The sequence below is a fragment of the Dermacentor variabilis genome, chromosome 10 (assembly GCF_050947875.1).
Source record: "Dermacentor variabilis isolate Ectoservices chromosome 10, ASM5094787v1, whole genome shotgun sequence".
Lineage (NCBI taxonomy): Eukaryota > Metazoa > Arthropoda > Arachnida > Ixodida > Ixodidae > Dermacentor > Dermacentor variabilis.
In genome coordinates, this window is record NC_134577.1 from 29949733 (window position 1) to 29962693 (window position 12961).

Here is a 12961-nt window from a genome sequence, read left to right on the forward strand (position 1 = left end):
GACCACATGGGGTTGTGTTAACGTGAACCTAAATCTAAGTATACGGGTGTTTTCGCACTTCGCCCCCATCCAAATGCGGTCGCCGTGGCCAGGGCAGCTGGAGCTATCGTCAGCGGCATCATATTCTTTTTACATCGACATCATCATCATCATGGTGCTTCGACATCGTCATCACCAAATACCTGGGGCGGTTTCTGCTGAGCGCAGCATGAAACACAACATGGATAGGTGTACGAACCAAGTCAGTTTTTATTTCTAATGAAACGAAATGATACTTTATTAGCTGATTTCGCGCTGCACTTTCAAATTTTCTAATTTCGTGACTCCGTACCGAATCATCTGCTGCATTCGATAGCTTTGACCTAAGGAAGCCATATGGTTTGCCTTAACTGAATTACTAGTCGTAGTTCTTGTCGATCGATTTGCAGTGCTCCAGACAAGCATTCGCGCATCCTAATATGGCGCTGGTGTGCTCTGGTCCGTATGTACGGCATCGGAAGAATTAATGTTTCGACTACCAGGCGCACAACAACTGTGCTAATTCAATGTCACAGTACCTGCCTCCGGCAGGTCTGCGTGTGTTTATTCTTATTCCCATTTTGTTCCTTTTTTTAAAACTACATACGCTTTGCGGCAAATCCTCGAAATTATGGAAAGAAGAATACGGGATGAGAACAGGTTGATCAGTTTTTGAGGAAAGAAACGCAAGCATGAAATAATATACTGAGTTGGTTGCCAACTGTGTTTAATACTCCGCAGTGGTAACAAATTGAAAACATAGGACCGACCCCACCAATGTGAACCCGTCTATACATTTTTTTAATACCGAAAACTGTAAAATTTATAATAAACTCAATTGCTTCGCCTAAAATAATCATTTCATGTCTGGTTAACTTCACTACTTTTACCATATTGCTTTCCTCTCTCTCTCTCTCTTTCGTGCCTCCGTTCACTATGTCCCACAGTAGTGTACGCGAAGATGCGAGTGTCAAGTTGCCTACTCAAAGCAAACTCCTTTACGAGCCTTCAGCAGTATATCGTTTTTGGTAGCATAAATGCTGAGCAGGCGAATCGTGTGGTTCTTAGTGCTGGCACTTTGCCTTCTTCGGGCATGTATTACAACGCTCTCTGTCATGGTATACGCAGAAAGTTCAACAAGGCACCGTGATCGCCTCCATGGCCTCAGTCTACAACGGCTGCGCTGAGCACTTCGCCACGCGCAAGTCCCTCGACTCGGTCGCCGACGAAGTGCTGCACGCCCTCAACGTCCGTCTAGAGACCTGGAGAAACTCGACTCTAGCCGGCATGCTGCCCCGGCTGGTTGAGTTCTCGCTGCTCTACAGGCTTCACTCGTTCTTCGCCTTGACCTTTGAACGCCGCTCGATGCCACTGCGAATGACAGTGGGAAAAGTTGTGCGAAACATATCGGCCGCCGTGTACAGCCTCGACAAGCTCTACTCCTACTTCGAAACCATGGTTGTCGCCATAGATAAAACTGCTGCAGCCCGCTACGAACTCCTTCGCGCGCTGGTAAATCTCGACGGAACGGTTCATGAGGCCACCAAGATGGCTAGCACGGTTGAAACGACGCTGCCTCTGGAGCAACTCGACGTGGAAGGAGTGCCACACGAAATGTGGGCCTCATCTGTAAACCGCGCCTTCTCGCTGAACAGCGAGGCGTCGTTTGCAACGAAAATAGCTGTCAGGAGTATTGGCAGTATTCGCGACGCCTTTTCGGCAATAGTCAGAACGGATTCTGCCGTCTTGTCCATGTACCTTCTTGTCCTGGTCACGTCGCAAACGATACGCTACGAATTCTACGAGCGCTACGCCGAGGTGGAGCAACGAGTTGGTTGGGTACATGTATCGTGCACCGAGGTGCTCAGCAGGCTGTTTCCCACGCACTACGCTAATCTGGAAGCGAAGGCCCTGCGAGGGCACGTGCACAACACGTCGGCGTCGGAACTGCTCGAAGAATCCAGGGGGTACCTAATGGACAGTCTGAACGACAGTGCCAGGATTGATGCCGCTGCCAAAGATGGCATACGCGAGCAGCTTACTCATATAGACGTCGTATTTGTCGAGCCTGTGAACGTCGCTGATTTTCTTGCAGAGAGTGACGTGGAGCACACGCAAAGTTACATCGAAAATATGTTCATCGCAACGCGTCAGGAGGCAGTGGAACGTGCTCTGAAGAAGTCCAGGTGGCCACCTCACTCGCGCATGCTGGCTCGCAAGCAGTGGCTCGGCTCTTTCAGCTACGTCGAGAAACTGCGCGCCATTGTCATTGCCAGCCAGAACTTCCTTTCTGCACCGCAGTTTGCTTCGTACATGTCCAGGGACGTCTCTAATTACGCGATTCTACGGGCTCGCTTCGTGCGGGAGCTGCTCGTCGCACTGCCGCAAGAACTTACAGGCACCGGCATTTGCTCACCGTCGATACAACATAGAGTGAGCTTCGCTTCGAAGAGCCAAGCTGTCGAGGTCTTTAGGCAGGCCGAGTCGCTTCGCCTCGCCTATCAGGCGTACAAGCAACAGAAACGTCTTTGTTATGATGTCGAAGAATCAGGTCTCGTCGCGTTCGACAGGAACTTTTTCCAGGTGTTCTGCGTTCAGTTCTGCAGTCATCCTCTGCTAGAGCCGACACCGTCTTTAGTGCGCATGCGCGACAGGTGCGAGATTTCAGTGCGCTCGTTGCCAGAGTTTTGGGAAGCGTACAAGTGCCCGGAAGAACCGGGGAAACTGTCGGCGATGCGGGACTGCCTCGTGCCTCGCCAACGATACTGATTGTATACTAGACCTGTGAACCGAAACATCGAATGAACTCCGCGGGTGAAATCTTTGCACGTTGCGGCGCATTATAGTTAGTCCGCTAACAAAATAATAGATCGTCTACGCTCGAGCCCTCTCGTTGTTGTTTGGTTCTTTGATACAGTGCTGGCATTGGACACTATGAATTGGCTTAGTCCGGACGCTGTCAAAAGCGCGCAAGCGTATATACTCCAGGGCCGACTAGAGAAGAGTTAATCACGTTTGCATTCGTAATTGAGCTTTTCGACAATTGGCGCCCACAGAATATACGCCGAGAAGCATCCATTGACGTTAGAGACAAGGTCTTATGTGTCACGAGGCGAATGGGCGTGCACACGACCACAGTTGAACAGCTTCGGCTTTGAGAGGCGTCCGCGTTGGGCGACAAGCGTCACCATTGACCAGGACAGTGTATCTATAGAGCGCACCAACCATTGACACCACCATTAGTTCGCCACAGGGCGGAGAACTAGCTTCCCGACAGCGGTTCTTTCACACCGATTCCACAACTCTTATTGTGTCGGCCAGTACGGCATGGTGCCGGCGCATCATCGCGTCGGCGCGGCACACAATTGTGTATATCGGTCAGAGAACGGATGCGGATCCGACGCGAGTGGATGGGCTAGCGGCGCTGGACGGTGGCAGACGCGCCCTTCCGGATGTGACGTCCTGCCAGACGTCACGTCCTGGTGACGGTGGAAGAGCAGGCAGAGGGAGAAAGCTTTTAGCGGATGGGGGTAAATGCCGCGTCCTGACGCAAGGGCTCCACTTAATGTGAAACCCGTGGAGAAGGAATGCCATGACAGGTCGCCTCTCCGCGTGAGCGGGATTCTGAGCACACGAGGGGACGAACGATAGCGCTCTGGACGCCGGGTGGACAGTGCCTCTGGCAACGCACAGTTTTCTTCGTGCGAGTCGTCTCAGCTCCTGAGGTAGGTTGTGATGTCTTGGATCTAACTTAGTTAGGGAGCAATGCTGTTCAACGTTCTGGACAAATAGTGGCCACAGAAAAGAGAGAGAGAGCGCGTGCTGGTGTGGGTCTGCGCAGTGCGTTTCTTGCTCCAGAACTTTTCGGTGCTTCCATTCTCGTGCTTCGAAACGCATTGTCACAGACATCTCGATATGTTCGTTTTGGATGGAGAAATGACTTCTATGCTTACAAAAACTTGTGTGTGTGTTCGCGTTCCTCTGTACAACGGGAATTATAAGATAGAATAACAACGTGATGCGACATTGGTCGCTTTGGTAACACTGCGAGTTTCAGTGAACTGCTCACCTGCAGAACTGTGCTCTTGGAAAGACGACAAAGCTACCAAGAGAAACCGTTTGCGTTTTGCATGCCTAAGTGGAACGAAACCGCTGTAGTTCCTGGGTCCAAGGGTGGTGGATGCCTTCCGCGAAGCGACTTCTCATGAAACCGGGAGCTTCTGCAATCCTTAAAATATCGAATCAAATAACTTTATATACACACGTGAGCGACCTCACTGTGTGCTCCGCCTGCCGAGTCTCCTGGAGAGACAAGGTTCGGTTTTCCCCACGCGCTTAAGGACCACGCGCGCGGTGTTAGGTGGCGCGCAAGCGCCATGCATACAAGCGTGGCCGCGGCGCACGTTTAGTACCTGCGAGGGGTCGCGCACAACGCGGCACGACGCGAGAGCGCGAAAGTCCACTGCGGTGTACGACCCAACTCCTGAAAAGTAGGTCGCGCAGTTCACAACCGAAAGGCCACCACCATGCATTCGGTGGACCGGCGTCCCGTGACTCCCCCAGTTTGGGCTCGAATAAAGAGCCTCATCCTGCCTCGACGCTGACACGCGCTCGCGACCTGTCACGCCGGCGCGACCCTGGACGCGATGCGTGCGGTGTGCGTGTCGATACCGTTCGGAAGCGCGTTCACGGCACACGCTGTGTGCATTGTTGCCGGTGCCGAATGGGAATGTCTGCGGCTGTCGCCGGCTGAGCGTCGCTGCCTGCCCCCGTGTGTCCCCGTGGCTCCCGCGGAAGCAGGCAAGGGCGCCGCTTGTGCGTAATGCACCAGTGAAGGAAAGGAACACAATGTCTGCCACTGAACACTGGCCATTTTTTTCTCTTTCTTGCTGTGAAATGGCGCAGAAAGAAAAAAAGAAGAAATCAGCAGACTTCAGCGACTGCTCTGAACTTAACGGCGACAGAGGCAGCAGGTACTTAGACGTATACACCGCCATCTTGTTGTTGTCGTTGTTGCCTTTTACATATGACATCCTTTCAAAAACTTTTTGTTTTGTGTGTGCTACGTCGTCTTCGTCCTCTTTAGTATCGCCTCACGTGGCCTTCGAGATACATCCACAGAGGCCACCGCTCTCGGACTCTCCATGACGCGCACCTGCAGGAATTACGAGGCACGAATGTTCAAAGCTCAGTGGCAAGCGGTTCCGGCTTTCAACTACGGGTGCCAACCGTTCTGAATTTGGCGGAACAGTCCCGACTTATGAGCAAGTTTTCTAAAGCACCAGTCGGAACTTCGCATTATCCTTTTCTGTTGAATAGAAATCCGTAAGCTAGATTTTCTTTTTATAGTACCTGACAGCTCCGTCGCACTTTCTTCTATTTTGGCTTCTTTTGCACTGTCATAAACATAAAGGCGGTTCTGTATTAGTCGTGATTTTCGTTCTGTGTTAGGCCCTAAACGTTCACGGTACCTCTATCGGTAATGGCAACTACAGACAGCTACAGCGCATTGCTTGTTGTGCATCGCGACATCGTAGGACTACAAAACAATTTTGAAAGTTTGTTGCACCTACAGACTGCCAGAACCAGACTCCCAACTGCACATGACCACAGGGGCATTAGTTCGGTATCTAATGGCGATCATAGGCGAACAATTTCGTTTCTTTTTTTCCTTCGCCGCATGGTGAGGGTGAATCTGAGGATGAGAAGGTAGCCTGACGGCGAACGGACGGACCGACGCGCTCAGCAAAGCTAGTTTAGAGGTCTTCATTGCTGTCACAGTGCAGGATAGCGTGTCACAGTAGTTTCAGCACGACGAATGCCTCCAGTTACACAAGAGGTTGGAAGCAAAATACTAAGTTTCGCTTCTCAGATTTCCTACCAGTGGAGGACACGATAAAATGTGCGGAAATAGATAACATAATTTCGTTGTGCATTATTTCGGCGCAATTATTTGACGCGGAGAATGAACGAAGATACCACGAGGGTGGATAGCTTAACGTGCCTCCCCAATCATTTGTCTACTGCCCATCAATGAGTCTATCATTTCACTTGCTACTGATAACGGCAGCAACGACAAAACTGCAACGACGACTTGCGCAGGACGTTGTGTGAAGTGAGCTTACGGCAACACTGTAGAAGATGAACTGAAAAAAGCATCTGGGCCAAAGAGGTTGCTAATTCCACCTCAAAAGGCAACGGGAGGAAAATGCGTCGCCGTACTACAGGAGCTGGTGGCGAAAATTCGCGGGCAGAAACAGATCCGGATTGAATGAAGAACAAGCATGGCTGTGTCCATCAACGACGCAAGGGCAACGTTGAGGACCACAATGACTAAGCAATGACTGAGATTGCCAAATCCCATGACGAGGACCTTTAAACTGGTCCTGGAGACAATACAGGGACCAGGCACGAATATCCGGCGCCCAACAACTTAGACGCGCGACGGGGTACGTCTGCTACAGATGCAATCTTCGCCCCGAGACAGATAATAGATGAGCGTAGGGTACCATATGAGCAGCCGTGTTAATAGTCACGGTTGATTTGAAAGAAGCTTATAACTGTGCAGAAGCAGGATGAAGGGAGCAGCAGTATGGCAGGGGGCTCCCGAAACAACTACGTACGTCCGGCTGATTCAAGGTAAGTGCTCCTAAAGAAACAAGGACAACACTTCGCAGATGCATCAGCGGTATTGTAAGCCTTGAGATGACAGTGGTACTCGGGGAGTTTTTCGATCCTGGTGCCCGTTCATACTAAACACATTGATGGATGTTCTGAGGGAATGCTATACTTAAGGAGAGCTTGGGTATATCGTCGAGGAAGACACTACCCTTGCAGCTATAATTACTGAAGTAAAGAAAATTATTGAACAACGCTACTGAAGGTAAAGTTTAAGCACTATAGAGGATTTTCAAAAGAAAGAGATTAGACAATCAGTCAGCAGACGCTAATTGGAGTACTTGGCCGGCAACATGTAAAGTCACTTGTAGAAAGACGCAACATTATACAACAAAATAGTGGAGACGGAAAACTAAGTGCTTTGCTCCTAGAGTGGATAGAGAAGTCATCGTATGAGAGGCGTCCAGAGGAATCCAGGAAACATGTAAGGATTGTAAGAATACGTGTTTCAGGAGTACCGGGCAACAGAAGGGCACGAGGCAGATGCGGGCTTGCCAAAGCATTATTTGCTTATTTAGCATATTTTGCAAATAGCATTATTTGCTGCGAAGGCCCACAGACCGAGAAGGACAGTGCCCTCCAGTCCCCCGACCTCCGAAGCATCGGGTGTGGTACGGCAGTCCTACCACATGACCAGACACGTGACCTTATGACCAGACTATCATATATACACGACAGGTACTTTCACTCGCAGAAGCACCGAGGACAGTGCCGCGCGATTCAATTTGGCGATAGAAAGAGCAAGAACGGCTTGAAAGATGAACAGAGAACTCTGTTAGATCTCTTCATTCAATGGCACTTTTTTTGTGTCCACCGGCTACAAACCGCTGGTGCCAGGCATTCGCACACCGTTATCTAACGGGAGAAAAATGCCATAAGCAGCACTACGTGGAAGACTGTACCGTCTGAAGGCTAAACGCGATTGATTCAAGGCTTTCCAGTGTCCAAAACCAAGCTCAGTTTGCAAAATCAACCCAGGGAAGCCTCCAAAAGGCCGCTCCGAGCAAGTCACGTACGTCCGCGTCCCAATTAGCACACGCCCGCGGCGCTCCTCCCAAGGTCATCGTCTTGACACAACGAGTCGGTCACCCTTTGAACACTACAACCCTTTCGCCGCCGGACGTTTGCTTTTTTTTTTTCGTTTGTAGCTGTTACAGAGTTCAAAGAGGATCGCTTTTGTGCGTGCGAATGATGTTCTCACATACCTTTCATACACATGGGCTGCGTTTTTTGAAAGGAACGCGAGGCCAGTAGCTCTCTTACTTTTTTGGAATCTGTGCCTACTACTAACGGAACTCCCCGCGCGCGCAATGTTTCCAGCCGTTGCTCGGAACAGCAAGCGATGCGAGAGAGAGAAGGGTATACGCGTCCCTGGTCGGACACTGCGCGAAGGTGTTTTTCGTTTCGCGTTTGTTTGTTTCTGTTCTCCCTCGCCGGGCGCCGCGTGCTTTCCACGAGAGGACGAGCTATGTGGGTCAGTCGCGTCCTTTCATAATCAGGCGCTATCAAAACGCGCGCGGGAGAGCACGCGCTCGCTCGTGCCTATTCAAATGACCCCCGCGCGGCGTCAGCCTTGTGAATGTACTGCCGGGGTGCGGTTTTCACTTTGCGTCTGTCCCGTCGGCGGTGCGTGGACGTAACTCTCTCTTTCTATTATCATCCGGGAGCCCTCTCCGTTCTTCTCTGTATCTAACGCGTTGCACGACAGCTCGCCTCGCAACCTTGTTTCGCGTCGAGACGACACCATTGTGACGGCAACTTACGCTAAGCTAACGCGGCAGCGTAAGCTGCCGCGTTAGCTTAAGCAAAATTGACCGTTTGCGCACAACCTGCAACCAGGCCACGCGCTACGCGAGACGATGTCTTCTTCCAATGTCAAAGGATTTGTGCGCTGGAACTGTCCATTCCCAATTTGACTCTATTGAGGGAGGGTGATGGATTCTACTTTATTTCATAAATACCTGTTGCGCATGGGGAGGTACCACTAGGTTTTCCATCCCATCTTACTTATGGCCAGTGCCTCATGCGTCTCAGTTGAAAGAACGGAATGAAACGAGTTATCTTTCTCGTGTGAGTCTCGGGTCTTTTGCAGTTTACTGCGCTGTCTCAACATCAAACACCAACCAAGCCTTTCTTCTGAGCCCTTCTGACCATAGAAGGGGCTAATAAGAGAGAAATCGCGGTGTGGTGGTAAATCTCGCCGCGTGAAAGGAGTTGAAATGTTTGATTAACGCGGGCACTCATTGCGCAGAATAGAGTCATAAAGGAATACGTGACCGCGTTTCGTAACTCCGCTGAAACCGTTGAAGACTTCCATAACAGCATCTTCACTCTCTTGCTCGAGGTTTTTATGAGACACCATGCGCAACCACAGATGGCAGAGAGCCTAACACCACAAAGGCCAAACAACATGTCATACTGAGAGAAATTAGGAGAACGTGTTCGCTTCATTTCTGGCCACAAAAAGTAATTAATGCAAGAATCAATGAAACGTTTATTGAGTAAAGTATAGTTAGTAAAGCAGTTATTCATCACTAATTACTTTACTCAAGCAGGTGCATCTGAAAACTCGCTCCAGCGTTTAAAAAACGCGACTATTGGCTCTTCGTTAAATTCGCCACACTTAAATCACACTTTTGTGATATGAAGCTCAGCGTGGCAAAAGTAACACGTTAGGCTTTGTTCGTTTAATCCCGCACAGACACATCCATTCCCCCAAATGTGCTTGACTCTGCATAAACGATTGATTGATTGATTGACTAATTGATTGATTGGCTCAAAAAATAATGTTTGGGATTTTAGGTGCCGAAACTATAGTATGATTATGAGGCACACCTTAGTGGGGGGACTGCGTATTAATTTTGACCCCCTGGAGATTCTTCAACGCGTACCCAACGCACGCTACCGCGAAAGTTCTTGCATTTCGCCCCCACCTAAACGGGGTCGCCACGAGCGGAAATAAAACCCGCAACCTACTACGGCGTCTCTCATAGCCCCGGTGTTGCTTTGTTACAATCACTCAATCAATCAATCAATCAATCAATCAATCAATCAATCAATCAATCAATCAATCAATCAATCACATTGTTAAAAAATCCTGGCTGCTCTTCCTCTCTTGGGAAAGACGTGGAAGGACGTGGAAGCTGTCAAGAGCTGTACAGTCACAGCTGTACATTACAGCTGTGACAACTGTCAATTACAGCTGTCAAGAGGCCATTTTGACGACGACCTGTGAGCTCCAGAGGGCATTGTGCACATTCGACGTGGTGGGGTCCAAACGAGTTTCTCGCGTCGCCTTTTCCTCTCTGACTCCCTCCTGTCATGTATACACACGCTCTGAACCACCCCATAACATGGTGCGCCAGACAGCAGCAGCAGCAGTAGTAGGAAAGAAAGCTTCGTTTAAAAAAATCGAGTGCCCTATCACTGTGTCAAGAAGGATGACCAGCGAAGCTGTGAATGTGGACCCCTTAATGGCGAAGGGCACCTCCGCCGCGGGTCGGCCCGGTGCCGCACTATCATCGGGATCGGCCCACCTTTGGGGTGTGCTGAAGCCCTCCTTCACCTCCACCGCGGGTCGGTCCACATTGCACTATCTTCGGTATCGGCCCACGTATGGGGAGTGCTTAACGCCTGCATCACCTCCGCCGCGGGTTGGCCCGCCATTTTACTATCTTCGGGATCGGCCCACGTATGGGGAGTGCTTAAAGCCTGCTTCACCTCTGCCGTAGATCGACCCAGCATTGCACTATCTTTGGGACTGGCCCACGTATGCAAAATTGTTGGTCTATGTCCAGGGAGAGGAGACCAGCCATAAACAGCTTCGCTGTATATTATAAGAGAGAGAGAGAAAGATTTGAAACGCCAGCCGCCCGTACGATTGAATGTATCACACTGGTCAGGTCGATGTTGAATCTGCGGCCGCAGTGTGACCGGGCAATGGGCACGGACAGCTCGGCGCGCCGCAAACGCGAAAGGGAAGCACGGCGTTTGTTGCCGCCAGCCTGACAACCGGACACCCGCCGGCCGCTGTCGTTTTCATGTGGAAACGAGACGGCATGACGGACGTCGAGGAAAGGCTCTTCTGGAGAGGGTACGCGTAGTGAGAGGGAAGAGGCAGTGCTTCAGTTTGCTTCTCATACGATACGGTGAGAGAGCTGCGTGTGAGAACGTCGCTACCGGAACTACCGGTGGCGTGGAGCAAATAAGAGAGGACGACTCAATGAAACGAATGCGAGAAAGGAAGGACAGTGAGAAGGAGATGGAAGGTGAGGGGGGAAGGGAAGGGTGACGGTTTTCGTCGCGCAGAAAGAAAACAAAGCGGAACCATAGAAAGAAAACGCTGAACAGACGGCTCCTGCTGCGTTGTCGTACGGTTCCCCGCCGGCTCGGACAGCTCTATTCTCATGCAGAGGAGACCCCGCCAAAGCGACGAACTGAACACAGCGCACACGAAGAGGTCACAGTCTTTTTTTTTTTTTTGGGGGGGGGGGGGTGAAAGTCGCCCGTTCAGGAGCCTCAGCGTGCTCGTGTGCTGGGCGCTTCGGTGTCTAAAATTGGCCGCCGACTCCGTTGCAAGCATGATAGCGATCGCAACGGCTTCCTACTCGTCGTTGTTGTCTGCTCGTTATTATTATTTCTTTCTATCTGAGCGACTGCAAAGCACTTTGTAAGTGTCTGAATTAACGGCGGCTTAATGGCATGCCCTAGAATGGAGCTGCGGGAGGCACAGCGCAGGCACTGTTTCCAGACTGTGCCTAAGCAAGCGGCCGGTTGCTGCTCATCAACACAACTTGATGAGATAGGATCAAATTGAAGAACGTTGCGAAGAACGACGGCTCTGCACTAAAGACCAGTGCCGCTTATAGATGATGATAATGACGGTGCTGGGCTTGATGATAGAACGACATACTGCCACAATGACATCTCTAACCAGTATCACGAAGAAAAGTAATACGATGTAAAGGGGAAAAAAACGAAATAAAACTTCGAAATAATAGAAACGTCAAACAGGAACTGCTTGCTTTCACAGATAATTTGCGTTCTCCCGCAGTACAAAACGCCCAAAATTATTACGAAGCGAGACAAAGCTCAGCACGAAACTTGTCCTAGTGGATCCGGCTTGAGTTATTCAATTTCTTAAAATTGGTAATAAGTACCAATGTTCCCTTCTGTACTAAAGATAGCGTTGCTAATGGCACGCCTAAGCACTTCTTTTACTTCGAAGCATTCTCTGGCTGAACGGCTGAAACTCCTTTCCCACTACGGCAATGAAATCAGAAAAGGGGACAGTGTGTTTTGATACAATATGATTTTTAAATTTACATAAAGCGTCTAGCGTGTCTGGCGGATCAAATTTACACGGTAAGGAACACGTAGTGAAAGATGTTGGACTGAGCGTCTTTGTAAACGACTGCGGCTAAGCAGGGTTCAGAATCTCATAAAGTTAGAAGTCGCGATGCGGGAAGAAAAATAGCACTCGATGGCTAAAGGGCAAACCTACGTCAACTAGTGTCACAATGCGGGGTTTTTGGTTTGCCATCTTGGAATACTAACGCAGCGCAAACAAGACGTGGGCACGAGAGGGAGAGATTTATTATGATAGAAAATCTGGAAGGTCGGCCTGAATCAAAGCTTTGACCCGCTACTCAGCATTGGGGAAGGGAGACTGGAATAAAAAGAGAGAGAGGGAGAGAAGTGCTGATGAGAGTGAATATGGTGGTGGGTGAACTTAAACAGCAGAGAACTTCAAATTCTCAAATCTGGACCGCTCTCGTGCAAGAACTTGATGCGAGCATTTAGAACATCATCTCTGACAAGGAGGACGCGGGAAGACACGTGAACACATATATACACGACGCGGTGTCTGTGTGTTCACGTGAACTTCTAGTGTCGTCTTTTTTGAGCTGCACTATAGCGTCCCAAGTACAGCTGAGTTTGAATTAGTAAAGACAACTGCTGAGTTCTTAGAGTTAGAGCTGAGTTCTTAGAGGCAGTTACTCCGTTAGTTGTCTCACATTCAACTACAGCAATCTGCAAATCGATTACCGTAGCGCAGAGTTGAACGTCAATAACCGCCTTAAGGGCCGTCTACTCTCCAGGGAACACTGGCGCTAGAGTAGGCTCCTGACAACGCGTTTCACAAGGACATAATCGCAAAATTACATTGGAAAACTTGTATCTTGGTACCGGTGGTTTCTGAAATCTAATTACGCAGCGAATTACCAATTGTTCACCTCAAGAACGCAGTAGACGAGACGCAATC

The 12961-nt window shown here is 49.9% G+C and overlaps 2 protein-coding genes across 3 annotated transcripts in view; both read left to right on the plus strand.

The window, feature by feature from the left end:
* nompA (no mechanoreceptor potential A) overlaps nucleotides 1-12961 on the plus strand; it is a 120937-nt gene that overhangs the window by 528 nt on the left and 107448 nt on the right. The window lies entirely within an intron of this gene.
* Nucleotides 696-3444, plus strand: LOC142560248 (uncharacterized). The gene has a single exon (XM_075672202.1). It carries the CDS (start codon nucleotides 1177-1179, stop codon nucleotides 2785-2787), a length of 1611 nt encoding a protein of 536 aa, XP_075528317.1. The 5' UTR covers nucleotides 696-1176; the 3' UTR covers nucleotides 2788-3444.